The following is a 15,646-nucleotide window of genomic DNA, read 5'->3' as shown; positions in this document are numbered from 1 at the left end:
TTGTTGTTTATTTGCGGGCTGTAACGCGTTTCGGCAGGATCCCCTGCCTTGTTCACACCTCTACCAAATATTATATATTTCCCAATATGTGACAGGCTTTGGGAGCTACATTTCCCAGTACATGATCTCAGTAAGGCATAAAACACACATGCAATGCTTTAGTAAGTTGTGCGTGTTGATGCAGCCTGCCAACTGATGAGTATCCCTATGGATTTAAAAGGGGAATAGCGTGGCGCCAAATGGCAGTACTAATGGACAGATGAGGATCGGTAGGTGGACGGTAGCTCCAAACCCTTGACGAGGTGAGACTCACTGTGGGGGCCCTATTATATTTCCTTTCTCTAACAGCAAATAACCAACAACTAATAAAAGCATGGGAGGGGACCAAGGAAAGAACAGCTTAAAGAGCATTACACTATCATACTAATTTGTATATCTATATTCTTCTTAATACTCATTCAGGCAAGAAATATGTGTACAGTATCAAGACAATACTAGATGCAATTAAGGAAACACTATCCCTTTCTTGCACATGCATGGGTGCAGTCTACCAAGCTCATAAGATTTAATAAACATCTATATCAGATGAGCACTATATCCGATCACTGCACACATGTACATCATAAGCATTCAATTGTGATGGCTTAACAACTTGAAGAAGCAATTATTACCTATTACGAATTATAGAGAAGTATTTCTAGATGTGGTACCTCATAACTAAACCTTACATCTACATATGGGCAGTCCTTACTTTGCAAAATATTGAGTGTTGGTGCACGAAGCTCTGCTCATGAGACCATGTAGTGCCATTAAATGTTGACACGCCGAATACCAAAGCTGGTAGTCGTAAATACAATTCATGCCTCTTTATTCTCCTACCAGATACTCCCTGCCCCTTTATTTCACTTTAGCAGGTTCTTGCTTTCTTCTTTTGTGAAGGTTTTTCTGTCTTTCTCTTCCTCTGTGTTCCCTATTTGTGTGTTTTTCCCTCTCTTGTTCTCTGGCACTGTCTGATGTGGAAAAGTATGTGTGTTCCTCATACATTGGTACAGGTGGCCCCCACCAGTAAACATTGGGTCAAATTATTCACTACATATGGGGACCCTAACATGTTTTTAATCCAATGTTGATGTTTTAAGTGTTGTATCTTGACTCTGGTGTTATTCTAGCCCTGCCAATGGAATCTTGGTGCAATGACATAATATGGAATGTTGGGAGTGAAATACTCACAGTTGGCTGGGCTGAGCAGTATGCTGGCTGCTCCTGGTGGGGTCTTGTTATGTCTTCTTGTGATCTTACAACTATCCTGAATAAACCTCTCTGAACCACCTCTACCTGTGTGGACCTGATCACTACAGTTTTAAGCTACTTCTAAAACACATATTCCATTTTTTTCTTACGGTCGCAAGTGTGTCATTAAAGGGTGGTGCTCCTTCACCATGTCCAGGGTACATAATGAATCCAATATTGAGGTAAGTGACTTTAGTGGGTAAATGTGAACACACTTGCATGAACACTTTCTTGCTGTATTTCAGTGTTATAGCTACCACTATGCACTTACCTAGACATGTGGTTTTGCAGTGTCCACTACAGGCTGGGTGTTGTTTTTTATACAGATTAGGAATGATTGAAATATTAATCAATATTTCTTATGATATATTTTCTGCAAGTAGTAAGAAAAACCAAGTAGGTTCAATTAAATGTTTGCATTCCTTAGCACAATGCATGGGATGAGTGTTTTTCTAGGCAGTAATAGTGAAATAGTGAAGTCTTGACAAAGGCTGATGACCAATATGGGCAGATAGTAAGGCTGAAACCTGCTGGCGAGACAGGTGGCTGGATGAGTCATTGTACTTCATCTTACTTCCAGTGTTAGCTTTTTTAATCCTATCCAGCAAATACCTGATAGGTATAACTAGAGATATTTTTAAAAACAATATCTAGAGCCCTGCTGTATCCATCATAATTTATCAGAATTCCTAACTAGCGCTTGAGTCTGCGAAGGTGGTATTTACCAACAATGAGGCGGATAGGTCACCAATGAAGAAGCATGCCAGGACAATCAGTAAATGATGTGACCTATGCAAGTCGTTCTGGATACCTGCAGATGAATCAGAGAAAGAAAATAGGTTCCCTCACAAATTGACCCTCACACCTCTGGTGTTGTACATAAGAAAACAATCCTTATAAGGAAGTGTTAGCACCAACACTTTGCTTTCTCTTCCAAGTTTACGGCTCAATCATGCAAATTAACTGTATCTTTTTATAACCCAGTATTCATTTGATTTAGATCTCAGTTGACGGGTTACTCCGCCACAACGATGAAGGATATTCCGTCCGCCGAAATATAAATCCCATTATATCCCAAGATCTAAATCCGGCCCTTAGTCTAGGGATTATCCAATGTTGGCACAAGTTTATTGTTTATTGTTAGGTTCTTATATAGCACAGACTGCCACCGTATGGGTATCCTGGCGCTTAGACTTGAGAATAACCACCAAATGAGCAGACCAGAGTAGCCGTAGAGAAAACGAAGGTTTAGTCCTTGGGGAAAAGCTAAGTTTTCAGACTCTTTCTGAACTCAATCAAGGAATTGGCTTGTCTAATGCTCTGGGGCAGCTCATTCTAAAGGTGTGCAACAGCCACACTAAAAGCTCTCCCCCCCCATCCTGGAGCGCTTAAATCTGGTAGTCGTCATCAGATTTGCACTAGAGGAGCGGAGCTGCCTCTTTGGGTTGAACCAGGTAAATTTCCCCTGGAGTGGGACTGGGCCCGAACCATGTGCCGCCCTGTATACAATACGGAATGATTTGAAACAGACCCTTTCCTTAATAGGCAACCAATGAAGATCGTTCAAGGCAAGAGTTGTTGAAGACCTGCGCTGCCTATTTAGCACCAACTTAGCAGCCATGGACTGCACTCTCTGCAGCCCCTGAAGGATGTATTGAGGATCTCCCAAATACAGGGAGTTGCAGTAGTCCAGCTTGCTCAACACTATGTTCCTTACTACAAAAAAGCGTGAATCCTTTGGGAGTAGCGGGAGAATCTGCAGTAACATGCGCATCAGAGAGAAGCACACGCTGACAGTTTTGTTGGCCTGTGACTCCATTTGGAGATTTTTATTTACCAAAAATCCCAGATTGCGCACCGTGTTGACTGTGACCAAGGGTTCCTCCTCTGGAGTAAGCTTGAACTCCAGTGGTAGATGCTGGGACATTCTGCCAGTGGAACAGTATACCACCTCTGTTTTCCCCCCATTAATATGTAATGAGTTTTTCCTGAGCCATCTTGCAGTCTGAAGCATACACTCCTGGAACGTATCCATGGATACTGCTTGTTTCCCTTCCAGGGAAAACACCAGTTGAGTTTCGTCAGCGTAGTTGACCAGGTCAATTCCCAAGGATTTAATAGTGGAGAACATCGGCCGTAGATAGATATTAAAAAGAATAGGGCTGATCGCTGTACCCCATGGTGTACTGGAGATTTATTGGAAGTGAACAGTGCCATGGTCACCACCTATTGTCTTCCTGATAGGTAGGACTGTAACCACTGTAGGACCTGTCCTTTCACCCCTATCTTCTCCAGTCTTTCCACCAGCACTGTATGGCTCACTGTATAGAATGCGGCCAACATATCTAGTAACACTAAGACAGTAGCATTACCATTGTTGGCTAGCATTTGTAAGTTGTCCATTACGGTTGACAACGCAGTCTCGGTGCCGTGACCTGGGTGAAACCCAAATTGGTCCCTATCCAGCAGATGGTTGTCCTCAAGAAAACATGAAAGGGTTTTACTAACTGCTTTTTCCAAGACTTTAATCGGATATGGCAGGAGAGCGATAGGTCGAAAATTAGCTGGAATCGTAGGAGCCAATGAGGGTTTCTTAAGCAAAGGTGTTACTACTGCCTGCTTCCACATGGACATACTTCTGGAGAACTACATCTATTACCGATATATGGTTATTTTGTTCTGTGTGTGAACTTCTCCATGCAACCCCATGCTGTTTTTTGCAGCTTGGCGTGTAGTTCAGACTTAATACGAGTTAGATTCACTCCTCTGTGTAATTAAATTAAATGGAATTATTCAATTATTTTGCCAAAAATTGCTATTAACTTCCAAAAAGTTTTGTTGGTACTGACAAATGAGATGGCCAAATTAGACATAGGCCCAGATGTGTGATTAATGTTTGCCATGCAAGGTGCAAGTTTCGAAAAGTTTTCAATACAGTTTCACCTTCAGTTATGATAAGTCATTCTATACTGCTGCTCACCCCACCCAACCTAGAGGTCAGCTATTTATGGTCAGTTCATTTAAACCCACTTGCTAAACCCATTTGCCTAAAGGATCATTCAAATCAAGAATCTGCAGCTAACAGTTTAAGATGAAGTGCAAAATGCCACGTTTCCTCACCGTGTGATTTCTTTTTTTTGTCCTCCAAAAGCTATCACGGTTCTTATGGCTGACAATACCTCCTCTGCCACTGCTCCTGCTTTTGCATAGGCAGTCAGCTCCTTGTTTGTAAACGTAGACAGAATCTATAAGAAAAGAACACAAAGTTTATTTATTTCTCCAGTAGTTGCAGAAGCACTTCAAAAAGTCCCTATTAACTAACGCCTGATTAATAAATCTTTTAATTTCTTTTATAAGTTGTAGTTTCAAAACCGAAAGCTAAACATGGTCTTTCCTTCTTCTGCTCTGTTTTTCTACCTGATCAGTTTTTCTTAAAGCTTTCTTTAAGGTTTGAGTGATACAAGGAAAAACAAGGTGCATAGTAGTAGCCTTCTACTATGTATCAAGTACACTAAAAATAGATATTGAAGCAGATAAATTTGGCAGACAGTGTTAAGACAGTGAGATCACAACATCCCCAAGCAGTCCACCACACATCCCTTAATCCAAACTTCTTTCAGTGTAATTCGCTCAGCCTCCTGGTTATCCAGAGATGGTTGGTTAGTTTCACACAGCCCCTGTCATTTCGCTCCCTAAATGTCTGCTGGCAAGACAGGCTCGCAACAGACTCCACAAGTACCTGGGGGAAGCTCCTGGGCAACAATGTGCAATACGTGTCGCCTTTATCATTGTATGATGCTAGATCTTTGAGTCAATTATCTCCAGAGGGCGGTGAATCCAGGACATAGTCACAAGTCTTTTCCCAAGCAGGAGTGCCAGGCCAACGAGTTTTCTAGAATGTTTGGGTACCCCGTTAACATGGCCCAGAAATGCCATCAGGGCTGCTGGCTGAAGTGCCAGGCCCACCATGTCACCCAGGACCTGGAATAACTGGGACAAGTAATTTTCAAGTGTTGTACAGTTCCATGCCGAATGTATAAAGTCCACCGCTGGTTCATTACATCTCTCACAGGCGTCACTGTCCCGTATCCCATATCTGTATAGTTTAACTGGTGTGTAATAGCTTTTTATGGAGAAAATTACAGCAGTATTCCCACAAAGTGGCCATTAAGCTGGTAATGACATCCTCCTCCTAGCAGTTTCTGGATCTATGGTCTACCCCTAGGCATGCTGTGTAGTGTAGTGGTGACCATTACAGTGATGATTTTGGCAGTCAATGAGCCAGTGGCTGTGAGGCTCAGCAGCCTCCACTCTGCTGCTTCCCAGAGGTAGGCAGGGAAAGCCCTCCGCACCATGACCCACAACCTATATAAATGTAAATATCGCTAATGGTGTGTGGCTGTCCCTTTTCAGAAATTCTGTTAAGGTGTACCTGATCAGTGATAAGCAGAAAGGGGAATGTTATGGCAATGTGTTCATTTTTTGCACACTTTAGGAAATTATAGGAAAAACTAAGGGCCTGATGTAAGACCATTTTTTGCGGTCGGAAACGGGTTTTAGGCCTGTTTGCGACCGTAAAATACGCGTGGCCCATGTACCAACCCTATTTTATGAGTCGGTAATCAATTAGCAACTCGCTAAATAGGGTTAGCGACTCGCTATTAGAAAAGGGCGATCCAAGGGCCTCCCTTCCTAATAGCGACTCCAAAACCAATGTATGAATGTTTTGCGACCACAATTGCAGTTGCAAAACACTAGCAGTATACCAGCCTTCTCAGAAGGGTGGTACGGTGCACTTCATTATGTACATCATCTTAATAAGCAATTAAGTGGACGGTGGGTAGTGCTAATAATATCCTTCAATGTATTCACAAAACTGTTTGTTATTATCAAATTAAGCAATTAACAGCCTGATTCATGAAAACCGGAATCTGCGATTCTCAAATTGCGATTAACTGCGAATCGCAATTGAGAAATCGCAGATCGGTATTCATGATGTTCTGCGAGAAAAAAATGTGCTTCGCACGCGGCCGCAAGAACCGTTTGCGATTATCGAAAATCGCAGAAAAATCGCTATTTTCGGCAACATCCGTGTAGGATTTGCGATATCGCAAATAGCGATATCGCTAACTGCGAGATCGCAAAAAGCGAGATCGCAAAATCGCTAGATCGGGAAAACGGGAAGTCGCATTTCGAGCACAGTGATGACATCACAACCAGGAAGCAGCCAGCTCCCACCCCCATTCACCACAGTGAGGCAGACCTAGAGGCAGCAACAGAGTCAGCTCCTGCAAGGACACCTGCAAACTTGGACTACCACTTCCAATTCCACTGCAGCAATGGCTGAGGAGGCAGTACCTGGGCCCAGCAACACCGGGCGCAAGAGAAAACTTAAGTTCTCCGAACAGGAGTTGGAGCACCTCATCGAAGGGGTGGTGGAGAACCACTCCAAACTGTTTGGGAGAGAGTCAAGGAGGGTGCCCGAGCAGGAGAAGCGCAGGATCTGGGTCGGGATAGCGGCCACAGTGAACTCCGTGGGTGTGGCCGACAGGTCACTTTATGTACTAAAGAAAAGGTGGTACGACCTCCGAGGTCGTGCCAAGGAGAAGGTAGCCGAGAGGCTGGTAGAGTCCCTGGCCACTGGAGGGGGAGGACCTACAGTCCCTCCAAACACCCCCATGGAGGATCGCGTCGAAGACACGCTGGAGGCCGAGGCGTGCATTGGAGTCACCCGATTGGACTCATCCCGTCCCACCCAAGAGAGCCAAGGTAAGTGGCATGCGACTGCGACCCTGTCCCCTATGAATGGCCATGACCCTATATCCTCCCTAATGTTCCAAAGTCTTGCCATCGGTGCACATTAGGTACTGCCCTAAAGCATTGTGGGACATGTAGTGTGGCCACAATGTACAAGTACCCCAATGCAGCCAGACAGGTTCAAAAGTACGCAATGCCATAGCCAGTCAGGGAATGTCATCCAGCATGCATGTAGCAACTGCACGTGTGACACATACATGCAACTAATGAACGTCCACTTCCCCTCACAGGTGGCGCAGACAGCTGCGACAGTGAGAGGCTGCTCATCGATGAGCAAGCACTGGATGTCGAGGAGGTGCCGTTACCGACACAGCCTCCACCGTCTGGCGCAGCACCAACCCCTGCAGCCAGGCCCACTACAACTGTGCCTCCACCGTCTGGCGCAGCACCAACCCCTGCAGCCAGGCCCACTACAACTGTGCCTCCACCGTCTGCCGCAGCACCAACCACTGAAGCCAGGCCCACTACAACTGTACCTCCACCATCTGCCGCAGCACCAACCCCTGCAGCCAGGCCCACTACATCTGTGCCTCCACCGTCTGGCGCACCATCTACGCCTAGCTCAACTCCACCAGCAGCTGGCGCATCCACATCAGGTCCAGCGTGTTAGGGGTGTTACCGGCCGTCTTAATTAGGTTCGGACCCAGAATGATTCAGTGTATATTTATTTAGAGTCAACAGGGTTGATTTAGGTTAGTGATTTAATTAGTGTATTATTTTAATGTTTAGTTTAATTAAAATCCTTTTAGTAATGTAATCTGTGGCAATTGCCTTTAGCAATGCTTGTTGGTTGTTTAATTTTGTTATTTGCCGTTTTCTTAGACTGTGAGCTCTTTGGAGACAGGCTCGTGTCTGTCCTCGCGCTTGGTGTCATGTTGAAGGAGCCTCGCGCTGGTCTCGTGGCTGAAGCTATAAATACATGCTTCAGCCAACTGCCAAACGCTTTGTCTCTCGTTGTTTCTAGCGAGAGCTTCTGTCCCCGCATTGGAAATTCCTCACTTTTAAATAAGCCTCCAGTTAACCTCTGGGTTAATCCTGCCCCGTAACTCCTTCCCTGAAAACCCGTTCCGAGAGGTCTCGGAAGCCCTGGCTGTCAGCGCCGCTGTTGAACCTTCAAAGACGACGTGACAGGTTCCCGGCATAACTCTGAGTCAGTCGGGAGGTTGTGAACTCTCTCACCTCTGCCGGCTGGCAGTTCGAGTCTCCTGTCCACTCAGCGCTGCACTGCAAGAAAAGGACAGTAAGACATTTTATATTTCTAACAATTGCCACGAACTAATGAGGTCAATGTAAAAGTGGCAAGGGGAATTATCAGGAAGTCGCTCTTGACGCTAAAGAGACTAGCGCGTCTAGGAGTGCAGTTCTTGAACAAGCATTGGCAAGTCACACAGGAAAGTGAGCTGGAGCTAACTAACTGTTGATTTAGCGCGAGTTTCACGGAGAGTTGCCCAAAAGACTTTCTAGAGACAAAAGGCTGTAATTGAACTGAGCCAAACTTTGATCTGACTTATGTGTTCAAAAACGGACTGAAAATATAAACAAGCCTTGATAAAGGCAAGTGTTAAATAGGCAATCTGAATCTATCAGAACAAGTAGAGATAAGATAACTTTAAAACTGAGTTGGCAAGAAAGATAAGAGTATTTACAAGTGTTGTCAGGAATAGCAACCTAGTTTGAAGTGAGATTTTGGATAGGCTGTTATTTTCTGTCTTCCAACTGCAGAATCTTCTACAGAAGAATTACTAAAAGACTCAGGTATGGGCTTGCATGAAGTTTCTGTGTTCAGTTGAAACTAACCTAACTAATCTTGTTAGCCTGTCTTCTCAGTAAAAGTGTAAGGCTATTCTGACTTGTTATGCTTATTTGAAGGTGTCAAGACTCAGAGCCAGAGCTAAAACTACTTTTTAAGTGCGAACAAGGGTCAGACGAATTAATGGTCAGTAAGCACAATGTTTAGTTATTTTAGTAGTTGGTTTTAAGTTCTTCAGTCGTGTAACTGCTGTTAATATTGCATCACAGTGTTGCGTGAAGGCAGCGCAGAACTTTCCTAACTGAAGGTCCACGGCCCGGAGCACTTTCAAGAGAGAGAGACAACCGTAGATATAATCTTGTATAATTTGTTGTGAGTCTCTCTGTCCACTTCCCCTTTCCCTGGGGGAGAAGTCAATCCAGTCAGTGTCAAGGTCCTGATTGGGTTGGTTGATCCTTGAGGGAGCTGGGAGCTTGCAGCTCGAGAGGAAACGTCAGAAGAGTCTCGCTGGACCCTTCAACACAGCGACAGCGGTGACACAGCGGCCACCCACTGTGGCCAGCCAGAAGAGCAGGCGTGGCAGGGCTCGCCTGCAGAACAATGCTCCCAGCGCCAGGAGGGGGATGGAACAGCGCCTGCCGAGCATGAGTATCGAACGTAGAATGCTACGAATTCACCAGCTGCAGGCACGCCGGCAAGGGGCCATACAGTTGCAGCTGTATAACATTGGCCGCAATGTGGCAGGTGTGGGAGAGAGGATGGACCGCATGGCGGTAGCCATGGCAGGTGTGGGGAAGGGGATGGCCCGCATGACGGCAGCCATGGAGGCCAACACAGCTGCTATGATATTCCAGCGCAACACGGCCCGCCGCCGCCACCGGCAGCTACTGACGCGGCTGACGGCTTACACTCGGTCGAACTACGTGATTGGGAATGCCACGTCGTAGCTATCACGCCGGTCCCTGGTGCAGCAGCAGCAGCTCATTCAATGCTGCGAGGATGTGGCCAGGGTATTAGAGCACCTCACCACTGCCGTAATGGCACTTCATCCCGCTCTACCTGCCACTATCGGGGGGGACGATGCCAGCGAGGGCAGCTCAAGTGTGAGCAGCCATTCTGCCTCACACGTAGGGGCGTTGAGACGTAGCACCAGGCCCACTGCAGGGTCACGTGCGGTGGCTGAGGAGGAGCCGGAGAGGCGCTTGGGTACTTCGCGCCGGAGGCGCACCTGACTTACATTTACTTGTACAGGCACAGGCTGAACATAAGCCTGCCCTGTGTAGTGGACGCAGGAGTATGGGGCAATACTGTTTGCAATTGAAGGATTGCAACTTGCACTATTATTGTGAATCAAACAATAATATTTAATATAGCATCACACATTGGCGTTCTGTCATTATTTCATTTTGCATGCAATTGTGATTTGTTGGGTGAGGGGAGAGGGTGCACTAGAAACTGTTCATTGTGATGTGGTTGCGGCGTCTGTGGCCTTCAGCTGGGTTCTCCCCGCATGCATGGCGTGCATGTGCAGGTGGCCGGTCGTCCCCTTCCGATTCACTGCCAGAGATGTCGACAGGTATCCGGCGCTTGGTAGCAATGTTGTGTAGTATTGCACACACAGCCACAATGTGGCAGCACACATCAGGACTGTAGTACATGGCCCCACCTCTCTTGTGAAGTAGGCGGAATCTGCTCTTCAGTAGCCCAAAAGTTCTCTCAATGCAATTCCTTGTGCGTATGTGTGATACGTTGTAACGCCATTGCTGTGGTGTAGCAGGGTTGAGGTATGGGGTGAGGAGGTATTCACACAGGGCGTAGCCACTGTCACCTGAATGAGAGGAGCAGAGGGTGAGTTCCTGTGCAGCGCAGCTACTTCATCGCAGTGTGACATTGTGGGCAAAGTGTACTTACCAAGTAGGTGTCCTTCCCCAAAGTCTCCCCTGGTCAGTCGTGTGTGGAGGCCGCTGTGCCGGAATATGAATGAGTAATGTGTACTCCCCGGGTACTGTGCCACTATGTCCATGATGTATGTCTTAGCATTGCAGACCATCTGGATGTTGAGGGAGTGGTAGGACTTGCGATTGCGGTACATGTACTCCGTTGCAGCTGGTGGCCAGATGTGGATGTGGGTACAGTCAATGCATCCTATCACGTGTGGGAAATGCGCAACATTGTAGAATTGAAGCTTGGTCTCGTACAATTCCTGTTGGCTTGTTGGAAATTTGATGTGGTGGTGTAGCTGGGTCAGCATTGCGTCAAGGAAACTCCCTAGGCAGCAGGACATGGTGGGCTGGGATATCCCCCCAGCAGCCGCAACTATCCCCTGGAAGCTCCCACGGGCCAGGAGGTGCAGGCTACACAATACCTGGACATGTGTTGGCACGGTTTGGTCCGACTTGTTGGGTGCTGCATCAGGGGTCAAGGTCCTGAATGAGCTTGATGATCATTGCCCCATTCAGGCGGTACTTTGCGTAAATTTGCTCTCTGGTTTGGCCCAGCAGGGTGACCCGCTGGCGGAATATCCTGGCCTGGATTCTGCGTCTCCTCCGTGCTGCTCGCTGTAGCCTTCGCCGCTTGACCACCATGTACATTCCTGGCATTGTGACACTCCTTATGCTGATGCTGCTTCTCCTTAAGTGTGTTTGGTCAGGCCAGCACCAGTTGCTGATTGGCCAACGGTTTTTCAAAAAAATTTTTACTATGGGTTTGATGGTTACCACCTGCTTTGGGTTGTCCTTAAATTGCACCTCGCAAAATGCGATTTTGGGGTTTTTCGCTAATTGCGATTGGTTAGAGCAAGACTTGTCATTTCGGACCCAAGCTAAGAAAACTGCAGGAGTGTGCTTCGCCCTGTTACGGTCTGCCCGAAAAAAAATTCCTCTCTTACCTGTAACATCTAGGAAGCTGTTGATTCAGGGCCTGATCACATCCAGATTGGATTACAGTAATGCCCTTTTTTTGGGCGCTCCTGAATCCACTCTTAAGAAACTCCAGCAGGTCCAAAATGCGGCGGCAAGGCTGCTCATGGACATTCCTAGGACGCAATCAGCTAGACCTGCCTTAAAGGCGCTGCACTGGCTTCCAGTGCGGGAGAGAGTCATATTTAAAGCACTCTGTATAGCCCACAAAATTCTTCTGGGGAAAGGCCCCCCTATACTAAAGAATTTAGCGGTCCCATATAAAGAGAGCAGAATGTTGCGCGCCGACCAAAAACAACCTTCTTTTAGTCCCCAGAGTCAAAAGGGCCCGCACTGGCGGGAGAAGATTCTCAGTTCACACGGCGAAGCTGTGGAACTCGCTCCCTTTAAAATTACGCGCCGAGCCTTGTACACTGCGGTTTCGCAAATGTCTTAAAACCCATCTGTTTCCTGCTTGAGTGCATTAATCTGGCGGTTTTTACTATCTGATGGTGTCTGGATAAGCGCTGGGATGCCCAAGGGTAACTGTGCGCTATATAAAATGTTAAATATTAATCATGAATCCCGATTGCGAGGAAATTGCGATTTCGCTATTATTTTCGCAGAATCCGTGATTTCTCGCTATTACCGAATCGCAACTGGTCTACTGCCGGGAATCTGTGAATCTTTTAGCGATTTTGCAATTCTGTGTTAGGGAATTCGAATTTCGTGGTGAATACCGATTATGGGAATTGCGCCCGCGATAGCATTTTCGCAGCTAAATTAGCTTCATGAATCAGGCTGTAAATAACTTAAAGAAGCCACAAACACATATATAAATTCCATGTTTGTATCATAATAATTATTTTTATTAATTGTAATTCCTCTATTTAAAGAGGTTTACCTTATTGAAATAGGTTTTGTAGCACTGCCTGTCCCACGGCTGCGTCAGCCCGCTGTGTTGATTCCAGGCAGTAATGCTGCGCAAATGTGTGTGTTGTTTTTCACATTGCAGCTCTGCAGATCCTTTCCAGTGGTACTCTAGCAAACATAGCAGTGATGTGGAAACTGCCCGAGTGGAGTGTGCCTTTGCAGTCCTTGATAATGGTTTGCCAGCTTTGTCATGACAAAATTGGATTGTGTTCACTATCCATCTGGCGACAGTAGACTTAGAAACTGCAACGCCCTTGCCGCCTTGTCCATAGCCTTTGAATAGCTGATTTGACTTGCGTACAGCTTTAGTCCTTTGTAAGTAGAATGTAAGACACCTTTTGACATCTAAAGCATGAAGCGTCCTTTCTGCATGAGTAGAAGGTTTCGGGAAGAAAGCCCTTAGGATGACCAGTTCGTTCAAATGGAACTGAGAGGGAACCTTAGGGATAAATGTAGGATTTGTCCTGAGAATGACCATTTCGTGAGTGAAGTGGAGGAATGGATGCTCTATGGTAAAAGCTTGTATTTCACTAACCCTTCTCGTTGATGTGAGGGCCAATAGAAGAGCAACTTTCCATGTTAAATATTTTATATCTGCCTTATGGATGGGCTCAAAGGGTTGTTTCAACAGTTGTGATAGAACTACATTTAGCTGCCACTCCGGGGGTAGAGCTCGGATAGGTGGGAAAGTTCGTAACAGTCTTTTCATAAATTGTTTAATGAGTCTTGACGAGCATAAGGATGGGTATTTAGATGAGCGTCTGTATCTAGATATAGCAGCAAGATGAACTTTAACTGAAGATTATGCCTATCCAGATTTTGCTAAAGATAGCAAATAAGGTAAAACTTCTTCTGAAGCAGAGAGCAAAGGATGTACTTTAATACCCCGGTACCATAGACAAAAACACTTCCATTTTAGTCTGTATGACTTATTGGTGCCGTCAGAAAGGGATCTAGCTATTATGTCTTTGCATTCCTGTGAAATGGTCAGGTCCTTAAAATCGAAGAATTCAGGAGCCACGCATGTAACTGCAGAGTCGCTGGCTCCGGGTGACATATTCGACCCTGGTTCCTGGTCAACAGTGCTTGTGTTGGTAATAGGCGGATGGGCTGAACTTCCGATAAAGAGGAGAAGTTCTGTGTACCAATGCTGTCTGGGCCACCTGAGGGCTATTAGAAGAAGGAGACAGTGTTTCCATTTCATTTTCGTGAGGACCTTGGGTATCAGAGTAATGGGGAAAAAGCGTATGCATAGATCCCTGACCATCGCATTGAAAGAGCATTCCCCCAAGAGTTTGGGATAGGGAATCAGCTTGCGAATAATCAGCATTTGGAGTTGATTTGGGTTGCCAACAGGTCTAACGCTGGCTTTCCCCAGACTGCAAATATCCTGTCCAGTTGGCTCTGTTTCAGTTCCCACTCATGGCAACTGTCTTTGGTTCTGCTCAAAGCATCAACCAAGGTATTCCGGAGACCTGGATCATGTTCCGCTGTTAGGGATATTCAGTAAAGAGTCAAACAGCTCTATAACTGGTGGGCGTCTTGTGAGAGAGATAGGGACTTGGTTCATCCGTGCTTGTTGATGTAAAACATGCTTGTGGTGTTGTCTGTGCCGATCAACTCCAATGAGCCCTGCATTCGAGGCAGGAAAGCCTGAAGGGAGAGAAAAATGACTTTTAACTACAACCTGTTTATTGCATTTGACGTTGAGTCGAGGACCACTTTCCTTGAATCTGCAGGTCCTGCAAGTGCCCTCCCCAACCTTCCATAGAAGCATCTCTTGTCACTATGTATTTTGGAGTCACTGGTAGAAAGGAGAGGCCCTGGGACAGATGTGATTCTAGTGTCCACCATTTGAATGCCTCTTTCATACGTGGGGTGATAGTTACCACGTCGTCGAAAGATCCTGTGGTTTGAACCCATTGACATTGAAGCTCTTCTTGGAGAGGCTTATACGTAGGTGAGTTAGTGTTATCAAGTTGATTGCGGAGGAGAGCCTTCCCAGCAGAGACTTGAATATTCTCACAGAAGGGTACTTTTTTCTGGACAGTATTGTGGAACAGGGGCCCATATTGCTATCGATGCCCAGGCTGCTGGCGCAAGTCGCCTCTCAGTTCCCATTCTGAACAGTTACCAAATAAAGAGACGGGCGCTGGGAGCAGGAATCACAAGAACAGAGTTTTATTTCTCATGAGGAGAGCCTGTCATTTCGGACACGAAACACAGTGTCTTTCGGGAGGTGCTCTAACAAGTGAGCTGAGACATCTTCTTTTATACCTTACAAAACACTTGGTATTACAATCACAACATTGTGAAACACGGAAAAGACATCCCCATGATCCTCGTGTCAATCCTACCCCACATGTGTTCACAATAGGGACCCTTGACCTGCTGATAAGAGGGGAGGGCAATCACGCAGCTGAGTGTTCCGTCAACTTGTTAGGATGTGTGCGCCTGATCATAGCCCAGGGGGTGGGGTGGCCAGGATCAATAATGGGTTCTTTGAAGAGGAGTGACTCCATACCATAAGGGGCAATAAACAGTATCTTCCGGCTTAGGTGATGGCCTCGGACATGTGTGGACAGTCCATCGCAGAGGGAGGGTTTACTAACAGAGGGGTTATTCATAAAAGGAAAGGAGGTGTTGGTCAGGCGCGGCCGTGACTCCCAAGGACAGGGTCTTGCAGAAGAGGAAGGTTTATGACTTGTCCATGTGAGGGAGGAGGGGGGGGAGCCAGGGTGCGCACAGGGACAGAGTCGCACAGAGAGAGAGGTCTTATGACTCATGCGTGAGGGAGCGGGGGGCTATCAGGTGCAGCTGGGGAGGGCTATGTCAGCTAAGGCAAAGGATGCCTCTTCAAGAGGAAATGGGGGGGGTTTGCGTGGGTCAAGCAGGAGGGTTGCCTTTCAGGGCAGGGTCGCGCAGAGGGAGAGGGTTTCATAGTCTATGCATGTGAGAG

At 46.4% G+C, this 15,646-nt stretch overlaps 1 protein-coding gene across 2 annotated transcripts in view; it reads right to left on the bottom strand.

Annotated features, from left to right (window-relative positions):
* Nucleotides 1–15,646, bottom strand: part of LOC147688904 (ATP-dependent translocase ABCB1-like) — a 509,764-nt gene that overhangs the window by 306,331 nt on the left and 187,787 nt on the right. For both annotated transcript variants that reach the window (XM_086941799.1, XM_086941800.1), the window contains exon 8: nt 4,411–4,535. In XM_086941799.1, the coding sequence (XP_086797925.1) occupies nt 4,411–4,535 (125 nt within the window). The remainder of the gene's footprint in view (nt 1–4,410; nt 4,536–15,646) is intronic.

This window comes from Lissotriton vulgaris, chromosome 10, assembly GCF_964263255.1.
Source record: "Lissotriton vulgaris chromosome 10, aLisVul1.2, whole genome shotgun sequence".
In the NCBI taxonomy this organism is placed as follows: domain Eukaryota; kingdom Metazoa; phylum Chordata; class Amphibia; order Caudata; family Salamandridae; genus Lissotriton; species Lissotriton vulgaris.
This window is presented reverse-complemented; position numbering and strand designations above follow the sequence as displayed.